This window comes from Hippocampus guttulatus, chromosome 1 (assembly GCF_054856545.1).
Source record: "Hippocampus guttulatus isolate MCC_2025c chromosome 1, RoL_Hgut_1.0, whole genome shotgun sequence".
Lineage (NCBI taxonomy): Eukaryota > Metazoa > Chordata > Actinopteri > Syngnathiformes > Syngnathidae > Hippocampus > Hippocampus guttulatus.
This window is the reverse complement of record NC_141261.1, coordinates 11,397,246-11,412,291: the sequence shown is the minus strand read 5'-3', so window position 1 is coordinate 11,412,291 and position 15,046 is coordinate 11,397,246. Positions and strand designations below refer to the sequence as shown.

The 15,046-nt window shown below is 43.4% G+C and overlaps 1 protein-coding gene across 16 annotated transcripts in view; it reads right to left on the bottom strand.

Annotated features, from left to right (window-relative positions):
- Nucleotides 1-206: 206 nt before the first annotated feature.
- Nucleotides 207-15,046, bottom strand: part of LOC147210370 (neural cell adhesion molecule L1-like protein) — a 46,848-nt gene continuing 32,008 nt past the window's right edge. For 11 of the 16 annotated variants that reach the window (XM_086109540.1, XM_086109564.1, XM_086109572.1 and 8 more), the window contains 3 exons: nt 14,216-14,392; nt 11,396-11,468; nt 207-812 (listed from right to left, as the gene is read on the bottom strand). In XM_086109540.1, the coding sequence (XP_085965666.1) occupies nt 602-812; nt 11,396-11,468; nt 14,216-14,392 (461 nt within the window). In that variant the 3' untranslated portion in view covers nt 207-601. Of the gene's footprint in view, nt 813-10,508; nt 10,585-11,395; nt 11,469-14,215; nt 14,393-15,046 lie in introns of all 16 variants that reach the window. The other 5 variants (XM_086109517.1, XM_086109598.1, XM_086109615.1 and 2 more) reach the window with 3 other exon arrangements.

The window sequence follows — 15,046 nt, the reverse complement described above, 5'->3', positions numbered from 1 at the left end:
CATTAGATTAATTGAAGACTAAATTGACGACTGGTATGTGAGTGGGAATGGTCGTCTGCCAATTCTGTATGTGCTCTGCGATTGGATGGCAGCCAGTTCAGGTGTGTACCCCGCCTCGCATGTAAAATCCGCCGGTATAAGCTCCAGCTCACTCACAAACCCCAGTGGCATAGAAAATCGCTGATTTGATTCACTGATTACACAACTCATTATAGTATTTTTTTAATTTACATTCAGAAGACAAAAAATAATAATTTGAACCTTCCAAAAAATAGGGCGAGGCTATGATGGTATTAAATGTAAATGTATTTGTTTGTATATGTGTTGATGCCGAACACCATGTAAACACAGTATAACAACAGAATGTGACTGACCTGTAAAAAAAACATTTTCTTTAAATTATTGTAATAAAACTCTCAATCCAATCATTCAGTTCATTGTTTTTAGGTATGTACAACACTTGTCTTTACAGTCTCTTGGCAACATTTCTGAAAAAAGACATCTCTAGTGGTTCATATTTTAGCTATGTGTGCTATAAGTAACGTTGCGAAAGCCCTCACACAGAGCAATTCTTGTCAAAATCTGAAGAGGAAGCTTGGCATTATGCACTGACGGGGTCGAATCCATTGGGCTCGGTGACAGATCCGCCTCGTTTGTGTCCTGAATATTCCCCGATAAAGGAGCCGTCCTCGCTGAATTCTCCTCCGCCGTCAGCGTAGTCCACCAGGCTGTCTCTGCTCTCGCCGTCCCCGACCGCATCATCGCCATTCAGGGAACACGAGCTGCCCCTCAGTGGCTTTTCATCACTGTCACTGCCATCAACAACAGACCAGGGTCAGTAGTGCAATGCATATACAAAGACATGGCGACGCACAATGCCTGTGGAGACTACCTGACTCTATAAGTGAACGCGCGACGTACCGAGCAGAAACGCTGAAATAGCAAATCATGTACAGACTATCAAATGTTTGGCCGCGGGAACTGCCTCACCGACTCGGTTCTTACGGTTTCACCGCATCGGGGTTGCAAGCGGGGTGCAGATGCAGCGGCTGCATGGCACGAGGGAGGCAGCTACAATCACTTCACTAATTGCTAATTGCCTCGACTCCATGACCAAAGGCAATTTCAAATCTCTTTAGAGCCTGTGATGGAAATTGCAAGAGTCTAGCTCATTCCAAACACTGAAAGAAAAATGAAGGTGTGTGTGTGTGTGTCTGTGTGTGTGTGTGTGGGAGGAGGGTTGGTGTTGAAGGCTGAGATTGAGAAAGGGAGCGGAATCAGGCAGGAGGCTGGCAGAGAGCGGTGGGGGCACAGACAATTCCAGACAAACAGCCTGTCATTCCCGGTATTCCCGAGGGGCGCACACCAGGACCGAGGAGATTAGATGCCAATTTAAGAGCGAGGCAACCGGCCAACTTTCACTGGTGTCTCTCGACAAGATGGGAGGTCACCTCAAAACAGGATATTTCTCCCTCACTGTCCTGCTTTCTAATGCGCAAAACCACTCTGCCTCCTTTGAGTTGGTATTCGCAACACAAAGCAGTAAAGTGCAGAGGTGGATGCTATTTATCAGCCGGAGTTGTGTCTTCCCTTGGGAGGCTTTAAGGGAGGTGCAGGAGCTTGAGAAAGATGGGGGGGGGGGGGGGGTGGATTTAAACCTGTCCTCAGCACGTAACACGTAAATTGCTATTGTGATCCTAAAAAGCGCGACGCAAATCCTTATTTTATGATGAAAAGGCAAAACACGTCAATGTTTTTTTGTTTTGTTTTGTTTTGTTTTTTTGTTTATGCAGTGAGATTGCACCCTCTGTGAGAGCAGAAAAATCTGTCTGATAATGAGGTTCAACATTAGCTGAAAAATTAAGTACAATGTGGAACCAGTAATACAAAAAAGAAGCCCGGTGCGCATTGGTGGGAATGATGAATTTGAAAATTACGGGAGTGAAAATTTCACCAAATGCACTCTTAAATTGTTACGATTGTAATTACACTCGGGCAGCCCGGTGGTTAGCGCGTCGACCTCACAGTGCAGAGGTACCGGGTTCAATTCCAACTCTGGCCTTCCTGTGTGGAGTTTGCATGTTCTCCCCGGGCCTGTGTGGCTTTTCTCCGGGTACTCCGGTTGCCTCCCACATTTCAAAAACATGCATGGCAGGCTGATTGAACACTTAAAATTGTCCCGAGGTGTGAGTGTGAGCGCGGATGGTTGTTCGTCTTTGTGTGCCTTGCAATTGGCTAGCAACCAGTTCAGGGTGTCCCTCACATACTGCCTGAAGAGGGGGGGGTAGCGGCTCCAGCACCCCCCGCAACCCTTGTGAGGATAAAGCGGATCGGAAAATGGATGGATGAAATGAAAATATGTACCGTATTTTCACGATCATTCGGCGCACCGTATTGTTGGGCGCAGTCTCAGTAACGGGTGCTATTTCTGTATTTGACAGGCGCAGCCAGGCATGGTAAAACATACGCCAGCTTCAACATACAGCATGCTAGGGGCGTGCCTTTAGCGTCCCCTTACACGCCCACCCTTCACTCATTGGCGGACTTCACTCACGTCCACCTTTTCTCTGTATAAACAGCGTGTCGGCCAGAAGTGCTCTCAGTCAGGCTTTGGAACTTGGCGCATACACTAGACTCTAGCCTTATAATGCGGAACGTCTAGTGACTAGATGCTCCGCATTATAAGGCGAATTGTGGAGAAAATTTAAGACTTTTAATGGCGCCTTATAGTCATGAAAATAAGGTATGTCTAATTTGAGGGAGCCCACAAACCAGGTGTGGAGTGTTTTGTCACATATCTTTTCAACCCAAACATTTTTAACAAATAAGATTTCATTAAAAATACATTTTCGACAAATGTCCATTTTTTTTCCTCCCATTGTTGACATACAGCCCTTTTTAAACGGAGAGCAACCACTATGACAGAAGAGTCAAGTACTGATCGAAACAATAGTGGCATGCTACAATGCGACACTTTTGTCCAACACGTTTTGAGCACAAAGACACACCATAAGATTTCAAAGGTCTCCTTCACGTGGACTTTTAATAAGCAATCTTATCTTTGCTTTTTCTATTCTATTTCATTAGGCCATTTTTCCATGCAGGCCACATGCGCTCCACATATTCAACTCTTATCAAACCTCCTTTGGCTGATGATTGTTGCACGGTGAAGATAAGTGGCTGTTATCGAAGAGCGGTGTAATGCCACGGACGCCGCTGCCCGCCCACAGTGACTTTCAATGTGCTGATTAAAAAAAGGGGGGAGGCTCAATGCTTTTGTGTCGCAGCTCCTTCGGGATGTTCGGTAAGTTGGCCTCAGCTGGTTGTGCAACAAAGCTTTCCCGCGGGCCCCCACCTCACAAGAAGCTGGATGATGGAGTGGAGGCACATCACCAGGCCCACAGTAATTACTTTTGTCTGGCCATTGACCTGCACTGACTTGGTTCCAGGGCAGCACAGAAACATCAGGTCCAAGAGGAAGTTTTGGCCGTCTTAGCCACAGGTTTTATGAAGTTTCAAAGTGTTTTCACAATTCATGTCTTTTGATAGCAAAGGAATCAGTCAGCGTTCTCTGACATGTCGAACATACAACTGAAATTAGCAACATACCCACAGCGGCTTGCTTTGCAAGTGCATGGGAAACAGAAAGATTCTCTCTGGCTACTTTCCATCGTGGCATTTTCTTCGGAATGCGATTCATTTATCCTTCCATCCACTTTTGATCCTGTTAATGGGTGAGCTGGAGCCGATCACTGTTTTCACTTCTTGTAGATGCTTCTCTCTTGAAGGAATGGTCTCAAGAATATCGCCTTCCTGTGTTTTTCTTAACCAACCAAATGGGAGGCCAACGGCCATTTTGGTAAAGATTGTACGAACCCAATTTCAATGAAGTTAGGAGTGCTGGAAAAAAAAAAGAAAAATCCGGATACTAGGTGAAGGTAAATGGAAAAGAAGAAATGGAATTCCCCCCCCCCCCCCCCCCCCTCATGGCTGGAAGCAGACCCCGAGCCATGACCACCTGCTGTTCCCACACTGGACAGCAGGGCAAAGCAACAGAGTCGTGTCTCTTAAAGAGAAATGATCCGAAGCATAATTACCACTTGTCAGCTCTCCGGACACGTGGCAAAGCAGTGGGTGGCTTATTGCCTTCAGAGACTCAAAGGGCATAAGTGAAGCCCGAATTCAACTTTAAAGCCAGGAAAACAACATCATAGCCAGGCTAAGGGCACTCTGGGGGGATGGCAGTCAGAACAGCTCCATGAAACCAAGCATGAGAGGCATTCTAAACAGATGGGAGCAGACTCACTCACTCCTACCCTGAATTCCCAAAACTCCCTCCAGCAATACACCGGAGTTGAACAAATATTGAGATTCAAACCGTCCACATTATGAAAAAAGGTAGGCCGCCATTATTTTGAACAAGGGGTGTTTTTATCTGTAGGCACTTTGGTGCGAGACAAATTCCTTAAAACAGACACCAACGTGCAGTCAACCCCTTATCACAATTTTAGTCATTGGCGAATTTTCTCTTTGCTATGACGCCACCAAAGCAGAATGATCTAATATCGGACCAGTACTGTCGGAGATGCTCCAACCTTGCATGTGTCTGGACTTTGTTGATCTCTACACCGAGTGAAGGAAGGAAAACCCCTGCACCTGGCTTCATTAATGTGAGTGAATAACGATTGTGGAATGAGACTTTTGTCGGATCTGTGCCAGATTTTATTATGTTCCTATTTAAGCCATGCCAAACTCCTCCACAAATGCTTGTGGCCATTCGATGGGTAAACAAAGTAAACAAGAAAAGAGAGCATCAACTCTTTCAGATTAAGAAAGCAACAACTGTTCCATGTGATCCAACATTATAGTCGTACAGAATAAATAATATTGTCGTAGTTCCTTTCGCAACGGAGCTCTTGTTTTGAAGTGGTAAAAGTCTTCCTACAACGTTCAAATGAGAAAGTATTGGGCCCTATTTTCATGCCCAGTGCGACTGCGCCCATGGATGGATTTTTCCTTCTTTTGGTATTTTTGTCAGCAGGCGCAGTTAGAAAGCACCGTTGTGCGAATCAACACAGTCGATTGTTTCCCGGGCCAAAGGAAGCGGCTCCACTCATTACCTTTAAAGTCAGCACACCTCGCATGATGCAACGCGGTCTGCCAGATTTCCAAACACCGGAAATTTGACTTGCCCGGCGCAAAAATCAAGACGTGCCGGTTTTACGCCGAGTGAACACTTCCTGTTGGCGACAGAGGTGGCTAAAGCGGACTGAGTCCAAATCCACTGTGGTCCAAATTGCTTCACGGGGACAACTCAACAGTCATCGGTATCATACAATGACCTACATCCCGGTGAAAGCACCAAGACGCAAAGAATGTCTGACGTGTGTGTTTGAGCCACGTCAGCGTGTGCACACCAGTGAGTGAGTCAGAGTGATCGGCCCGGCTTCACTTTCATGGCCGCAAATTGCTTTTGGGGCTGCAGAGAAACCTTCTTATCACATCTCGGAGCTCCAGCGCATGAACAGTTTGAAGACACCCAAGACAGCACGTTTCTTCCCGTTGAATTATTGTCCTGGCAAGCGTCACAGGAAAGCAATTGGCAGCCAGCGTGCAATTGTGACTGGCGAGGTTCAGAATGGAAGAAGGCAGCAAGGGCTATTTTAGGTGATTTCTTGTGTGTGCGAGCAAACAAACACACCATTGTCACAAAAATAGCAAGCGGTGATCTTGAGCACAATGGGATTCAATTGATTCTCCTTTCTGTCGGCATAGCAACCGACAACAAGAAAAAAACCCCCACCAATGAACAATTACAGTTCAGAAAGTTACAGTATTTCTTAAAAAGCTTCCTTTTAATGGAGGAACACCGTTTATGTCTGTTGTAAAGAGTACACGTTATAGAAAATGGCCTTTTTAATTGCTCGTGTGTGTACATTCTACTTTGCAGTTGTCCCCTGGGGTGCCTGTTAACCCAACAAGTGTGAAATCAAACCACCAAGGAAGCTTTTGCTCGCTGTCCAGTTCTGCAAAATGTGTTTGCTCTGAATTTTGCTGAATGCTGATGTTAGAATTCAGCGCTCATGCCTTGGCAGCTCGGCTTGGGAAATATCTGTCATGTTCGGGCGGACTACATTGAAGCACAATCACGCCAAAGCCAAAAGGTAAGCAGAGCTTAAGGGTTTGCACATATAAGCATGCTAAACATAGCAAGGCACAAATGCAGTTGTCGACCGAGGGGCACGGAGAGCATTATGATTGGTGAGGTGTCTGCTGCATGCACCGTATGCATGAATCAGCAACACAAACTGTCAAGTATAATTCAGAGATTTGGGGACGAAGTGCTGCCTCCGTGAGTGAAAATCGAATTCAGTCTTTATGGGAGCTGGCTTTTTTTCCTTGCGCACTGCCCTCCACCCACATGCTGCCTTTGGTCGTTGTGGTAACGAAAAATGTACTCGGGAGTGAAGCAGCAGTGCAGAAGCGCAGTGATTGAAGTGGCGAATTTGCATGAGACAGAACCAACTCCTCCCGACCCCATGCAACCCTCAAAAAGAGGAGTCCTGTCATTTACACCATTGTGTTATCAGTTCATGTTAAATGCGCTGTAATTCTTTTCCTTTGTATATTTCGAGGAAAGAAGGTCATTCGAGACACAGATGGACTGCTTTAAATTGAGGGGGTAGGGAAGGAGGTGGGGGTTCTTAAAGTACAAGTATGTCGTTTTTTTGTTTAGTGTGTAGTGTGAGCGAGTGTACAACGTTCAAATATGTTAGAATGTTTTTGATTGAATTCAATGAAGCTTGCAGGTAATAAATGTTTAGATCTCCCGAAAACCCAACAGCACAAATTAACCCAAAACAGCCATTTTCTATCTCTAAACAACATCCAATGCATCACATTTCGCCCCTCGGCATCGCAAAAACATAATCCGAGTTGAATTATGTGTTTAAACTATTTATGTACCTGACACTGGAGTCAACAAATTGTTGGGGGTTTTTTCCAACCAATTTGTAAAGAAGAGATTTACCGTATTTTCCGCACTATAAGGCGCACCTAAAAGCATTCAATTTTCCCAAAAGTGTACCCGATAATCCGACGCGCCTTAAATATGGTGTTCCAGTCTCTTTATATTCTCCATTGAGTTGTTTCCCTGTTAGAGTTCCTATGCCATCTAGTGGTGATTATTAGCAGGAACCAATTGTAACCCCAAAGGGTTCTGCCCGACACTAATTGACGTGCATTTGCCAACACGCACTCAAACAGACAACTACTTTGCGAGCTCTGCGCAGCCATGATGAAATGAAGATCAATACCAAAGAGTTAACGACTGACTGAACGAAGGAAGAAAAGTCGAGCAAGACTTAGAAGGATATTTTGCCACTTGTGGATGTGAGCCCAGGAGATGTATCAGACTTTTTGCTGAATCAATTGTCTTCATACCTTTTGCCTTTTATTGTTTTATAATTTATCTTTATATTTATGTTTCAGGTCCGTGTTTGTGACCAGTTTTCATGGCTTTGTTCCAGCTGCAGTGGTTGTGAAATCTCTATATCAATCAAACTGTATTGTATTGTATTAACTTTAGCGTAGCGCAACCGGAGCCGCTATTGTAGCTTCTATTTTATGCGCCTTATAATGAAGTGTGCAGCATATATCTCAAACTGTTTAAAAATAGGCCATTCATCAAAGGTGCGCCTTATAATCCGAAGCGCCTTATAGTGCAGAAAATACAGTATCTCCATCTTATATTACAAACTGACATGCGCAGTAAAAATTTTAAAAGTGAACATTTCAATCGGCAATGAGTGGCCGTTAAAGGGTGTATTTGCCCATTAAGGTGGGCTGCTGCCAGCATTTTTAACTCCAATTCAACTTTGCTACCATACGAAGCTGAATCCTACCACATCATCCAACGCACTGGCCAAGTTAACCCGACCGACGCCCACTCATCTCTAGCCGCACATGGCAAAGAGAGTGCTGCTGCGAAAGCCTTGTGTACTTGAATATGTGATTTAGGCCTGCATGACTCATTGATCCTTTTCTGCCTGTGGTCTGCGCGGGTTAAAATCTCTGACCCTTCCCCCGTGGCTTTGAAACATAAAGTGGTTTCACTGGGCTGCGTATTGACGAGTAAATGGTGCTGTCTCTGCAGCTGAAAGAGGAGATTGGTTTAATCTGGTGCCCTTTTCTCATATTTTTTGTCACTCTATCGGCCTTGCTACTTGCATATACATAGATGACTGCCACAGAAAATTGTAGAATTGATGTTGTTGCAGTTTTGGGAAATGACCGACACAAAAGAGTGGACATGCACTCACCGCCAAAGACGTTTAGGGCTGTTTTCTGAGACTACCCATGTGCATTCGGGCATGAAAACTGCCACATCTTGATTTTTTATGCCGGTGCAAGCATGGTTGTTTGGGAATTTGGCAGACCATATGCTGGGCCTCTGGAGCAACTCACAATTTGGTAGCTGAAAGTAGACTAAACCTTAAACCAGCTGAAGGCAGGTTCTATGTTCTGGCACAGGTGGTGTAACAGTATTTTGGTGAATATGAAACGAGGTGCCGGTGACAGATGCTGAGCTCCATGGATGTGTTTGGTTGATGTTATCACTTCATTATTAATGGTAATTCATGCCTTTGTCACATCCCGGCTCGATTACTGCAATGCCCTTTACTTTGGAGTCAGCCAGTCCTCCATTAAGCGCCTTCAGCTGGTCCAGAATGCCGCCGCTCGCCTCTTGACTGGTACTCGTAAGAGGGAGCACATAACTCCTACTCTGGCATCCCTTCACTGGCTCCCCATTCATTTTAGAGTTATTTTCAAGATCCTCTTATTTGTTTTCAAATCTCTGAATAATCTCGCGCCACCTTACCTCTCTGAGCTCATCCGCCCCTACACACCTGCCCGGCGCCTCAGGTCTGTGGACCAGACTTTATTAGAAGTACCAAGAACTAAACTGAGGCTCAGAGGGGATCGAGCCTTTTCTGTTGCTGGTCCCTCTCTCTGGAATGACCTCCCACTAAACATTCGGCAAGCCTCCTCGCTGCCCATCTTCAAAACCCTCCTCAAAACTCACTTGTATTCTTTGGCATTCGACTCAGCATGACTTAGATTTGTTCTTGGTTTTACTGTTTGGTGCTTTCTACCGCCTTTATTACCGATTTGTCTTACTGTTTATTGTGCATGTTAAATTGCTCCATGTACAGCACTTTGTATGCAGCGATGGCTGTTTGAAAGTGCTCTATAAATACTGTTGACTTGACTTGACTTGACATTTCGTTCATACTGTAAACATTACAACAGCGTGCATTGAACCCTCTGAAAATTTGTCAAAATGACTTATTTGAAAACATTATTATTATTATTATTATTATTATCATCTTTAATTCTCCTTGGCTGACACACACCTGTTGTGATGGAAGTTACACAAACGGACACAAAAGATCAGTTGGAAGACGGTCTCTGTGTTCACCCCCACAATGGCGCAAACATTTGTTTTTAACTGCGTGTATCTACAAAAATACCAAAAGAAAAAAACTCCACCCATGCGCACAGTTAGACCGCGCTTTGCATGAAAAACACCAAAGCGAACAAAACTAGCATTGTTGCTTTGCTAGTGACAACAAAGGCCGAATGATTTTGAAAAATACACGTAATTGTTATCTTTTTTTCCCCCCTCAATATTGTGATTCTAATTTCACGTGATTATTTTTTTCATGCTCCTCTTCTCGTGCATTTACTAACAAAGTAAAAAAATCTGCATTACAATCACGAATATCAGATTTGTCATGCCATTTTTGATACAGATTATCCTGTACAGGGTAGTCGGGGGCGGGGGGTGCTGCTGCAGTCTATCTCAGCTGAGTTCGAAAGGCCAACTACACCTTGAACTGATTGCCAGCCAGTCGCAGGGCACACATTGATATGAACAACCATTCACATCAACATCCACGCCGTCACCAAGTGGCAACCGATCCCACGCCGCCCGCACAAAAGTCAGTCGAGTGTCCCACTAAAACATCAGCGACTTTCGAGGAGGGTGGTGCTGGAGCCTATTCCAATATCAGATTTATTATAGCACATCACTGTCTTGATTTTACAGGTTACATTTGCATTAAAATGAGGGTAGATGAACCATTTATATGAAAGTTTATGAAAGTAGATCTACTTCAGTTTTAATTTACAAAGGACATTGACTTGCAGTCTTTTAAGCATCCACAAGAATAGGGTCAAAAAATTCTCCCAAAGTATGGCGTAAACGGAAGAGTGAATCATGAACGAGATTTCAACAATAATGCAAACAAATCGGTGACAAGAGGCGGAAAAACACGTACATGCACATTCTAAAGCGGTACTACTACTGATGCCACAAGCAATACACAAACTACACATTAGCGAATACTCATCTCAATTAAAAAAGGCTCTGTATGTGGCTAAAGGGAGCACAACACGTCTATTGGGTACTAGTCCAACTAGTTAGGTTTTTACAGAGTGATTACCTAGCCGATTTCATGACGGAAAGTTGAAAAGTGTCTTCTAGGCTCGTCCTCGTAAAGCTCAAGAACGGAAGGTTTGCTTTTTGGATGGGGAAGAAATTAAATGAAAGTGAAAGAAAATAAAAGTGTGTTCACCGTGTAGCTTTTTCACCACACACAATCAGAGCCGGCCGGCCGTACCCGATGTGGCCCACCAGGTGAGGTATTATATTGTGCCCCTTCATCGGCAAAATAAAATGGCATTGTTTTTACCATTGCCTTGGATATATAGGATAATTTTTTTTTCTTACATAGAGCCTATTTCTGCTTCTGCAATGTCAAAGACTGTGCACATCTTGCGTGCCCATTTCTAAAGAAAATGAGAGGCTGGGACGCTCGTCGGCTGTGTTCATGCCCACAACGTCGCAAAAGCCCCTTTCTACCTGCACTCGTCTACGAAAAGACTCTACCCGTGTGCACATTCAGACCACACTTTGCAATAAAATACAGCCCATCAACTTAACAGTACACTGTGCTAAAAGACTTGCAGAGTACAACTGATGCTTCATTTCAAGATGGTCTCTTGAACATTTCTTTCTCCTTTAATTTCCTCCTCTTCTCTTCCTTTTTTCTTCCCTGAGTCCCAAAAGAGCGACGGTCATTTTCACATGTTCACAAAGTTCTCTTGTGTTACATCAATTAATTCACACCTCTCCCCTTAGGGAGGAGGTTTGAATTGATCTTAGCTTATCGATTGGAAAAGTGAATTCATTATTTATTTTTGTATTTATTTTGTTCTCAATTTTGATGTTTTACTGTGGAGGCATTTGCCTTGATTGCCGAATGGGCTTGCCGGCTCTGCACAAAATGTTCATGGGTCATTTGCTTAAAAATCAAATGCGGCGGCTCACCTGTATTCACAGAAGGTGTCATCATTCATCGCTTGTGACTCCTCATCAGGGTGCGGGTCTTCCTTCTCTTTCACTGCCAAAACAATGGGGGGCATTTTGGCAATTATACATGGCTTTATTTGATCGGGACTGATTGGATCCACACTTTGCATGCCCGCAATAATAGTTCATACAATCCTCAGGGTTCTTGTGCGTGCCCATTGAAGGATAGTTCAAAATAGCAACGAAATAGTTTGAACTGCAACGATCAATTATTTTAATAATCGGTTACTCGGTCAATTATTTTGCCGATCACTCGAATTTGATTAATTTTTTATTTTTTATTTTTTTTCCATCACTTAATCAAATAAACAGGATAGTATTTAAGATTAACTGTACAGAAAACACACAGAAAATTAATTATGCTGAATGATCAATTCAAGTCAGAAAATGGGCAAAAATGTTGTTCGTTGTTTTCCAAAGTTAAAGAAGATGCTTGCAGATGTTTCATTTTGATACACAAAGCGAATAAATCGGCTTTCATGGAGGACCACAGAAATCTGAAAAATATTTACTCAGGAGAATCCGAAATTCTGAGCATTAGTACAATTCGAAACTAAACAAGGTGTCTCAACAATTAATCAAATATCCTAAATAGATTAATTCGATGCCCAATTAGTTGTCGAACAGTCAATCGTTGCACCTCGACAGCATTTTGTTCGTTGACTGCCAGGCAAGGCTTGCAAAAAGAGAAAAGACCCACATAACAGTCAAGCTAAAAATAATCAAAAATCCACACAAAAGCATTTGAGCGCATGCCAGCGTTAGATTTCAAAAGACAGGACTCAAAATCTTTTGTGGGGTAAAACTACAAATGGCATGTGTAAACATTCTATCAAGTGTGAGCACACAGAGCTTCTGTTCTTCCACAGTTTGTTTGTGTTTTTTTTTTTATTCTTGCCTTGAAATCGAACGGAGCAGAAAAAAGGGTTTCATATAAAGAACTGGATGGGCAAAGACGGGAGGTCCAAAAGTGCTTGTGAAATTTTTCAATACTTGTCAAAAACTACCCACGCTGAGTTGGTTTGCAAAGGGGGAAGACAGCTTGTGAGGAAATAAAGCACATGTGAGGAGAATGAGTATCTCTCTGCTCCAGGGGAAGCACTGAGGCCCAGCGGGTGCACACGCACAGGTGAGAAGTCGAAACCGCCTCATCCCCTCTTGACATGATTTTTATTCAGAAGTAGCGCTTTACACAGGCATGCAAAACAGTTTTCGCATGCAGTCGCTAGCTTGTCAGAGCCTGTTCTGCTGAAAGTTTAGTAGGAACTCACTTATGCACTGGATTTGGTAGAGAAGAGACAAAAGTATGCTCATTAAAGAGGAGGATGAACTATTTGTCGGGATTACAGAAAATATTGACTCCAATGTATCGTGGATTACTGTAATGCACTTTACTTTGGAGTCAGCCAATCCTCCATTCAGCGTCTCCAGTTGGTCCAGAATGCTGCTGCTCACCTTTTGACTGTTTCTGCGCCCGCACAAAAAACTCCTACTCTGGCATCCCTTCACTGGCTCCCTGTACATTTTAGAGCTCTTTTTAAGATCCTATTATTTGTTTTCAAATCTTGAAATGGCCTCGCTCCACCTTACCTCTGTGAGCTACTCCTCAGGTCCATGGACCAGACACAATTTGGGGTTCTGAGAACTAAGCAGAGGTTCAGAGGGTATCGAACCTTTTCCGTTGCCGGTCCCTCTCTTTGGAATGGCCGCCCACTGAACATTCGGCCTATCTTTAAAATTCGTCTTAAAACAGATTATTTTTCTTTGGCTTTCGGCTCAGCATGAGACTCAATTTTTAGTTTGACTGTTTTTGCACTTTCTACTGTCTTTGTTATTAATTTGTTGTCACGTGAGTTATTTTTGTTTCATGTACAGCACTTTGTATGCTGCGGTGGTTGTTTTAAAGTGCTCTAGAAATACAGTTGAGTTGAGTAGAGATTGTGTCATGTGACACGACTGAAATTTGACAGGCGATTTAGGAATATGACCATCATTCTTCGAGTTAATTTTGTTATTTTTCACAGAAGGAAGAACAGAATTAATTTTTTTGTGTGTGCAAAAAAGTAGACGGTTGTTGATAGCAACACAACAAATAAACATCGGGCAAGCATTACCTTAGTGTACGGCTTTCAACAGTGAGCCATATTTTTGGGGTTCGGGTAATCATTCCCACGTTCCTCTATTATTATGAAAGCCTTTACTCAAATAAATTAGGCATTCAGAGGTCAGGGTGTGATAAAATGAGTGAACAATACAATTCTGGAAACTCTCAGAACTACTGTAAACGCTCAACGATCAATGGCTGGAAACAACAGAGCAACAGCTGATGCTGAGCTATTTTGCATTGTCCCACGTCGCCCAGTTCTTGTTTAGATTCTGGATTTGTGTTCCACGACTGGACAGGTTGGAACGTCAAGCTTCTTTTACTTTCAAACTGTGCAAGTAGTCCTGCATGTCCTACTAAATTCTCAGGACAGAGAATTGAGTTGAAGCATGTCGTGATCACTTCATTCAAAGGTGCCAGGCCTGATAGGCTATTACCCAAAAATGGGACATGCATGCATGATGCTAAGAGCTTGGTGTGTCAGGGTTGAGGCGCACTCTTTCAGGAGGTCAACCAAAACAAAGGCGAAAAACGTGATCAGTGACAGCAAGTTGCATCCAAAGAAAGGGGAATGATGACGTACGTTTGTCAATCAAGAGAGCCCTATTTTGGTTGACTTCCCAAAAAAGACACCGGAGACCCGAAAGCAAACCCTCGTTGAAAGACTAACTGACCTTTGTCCATGGCGACCACGTCTTGTCTTCCAGGCGGCGGCGTACCTGCATACTTGCCACCTTGGTTTCTCCGCATAAAGCAGACGGTGAGGACAATGAGTGTGAGGAGCGCCACGGCACACATGGTCCCGATGAACCAGCCCTTGGTAGATATGCTCCTTGCTTGACCTGCCGCGCCTGCCGACAATGACAAACAATCATTTCAATAGCCGCCAGTGAATGTTCGCGTCGAAATGAAAATACAGATTTAAGCCGGCGAGGAGGAATCAGCGGGAATGCTGGCTCCACTCTGTGAGTATCACACTGTGTGGAAAGAAACCCGCTCCGTGAGGCCCGACGCAAAATTTGATTTGATGATTGGGCCCTGTATTTCTGCCAATAATATTGATTATTGATCATTCACTGGCGAACATGAAGATGGGATTATAATGAATGTGAGCAATTGCAACAGTTTAATAATTACATGACAGAAGGAGACTGGGGTTGAGTTCCACAATATTCAGCGTGATCAAGCAGTGGGATACTGAATATTATCAAGGGCTACTAAAAGTAGCAAAATTAAACCAGGGTACTACTCATGTATTTTCAAAATGTCATGTGGTTCATGATATTTGGTTAAAAAAAAAACAACAGCAAGACAAGAGCAAAAAAAACAAATCACTTAAAATGTGCCAACAAAAGTAATGAATAGAATGTACATTAAAAGTCAACAAATAATTATAAAGCGGAAACAAGGTGACAAAATGTTTTAAAAACAAACATCAATTTAATAAATTAGGTCTTAAAACTTGAGTAGAAAAATAGCTAAATAGCAATCTAAATGCTCCCGGG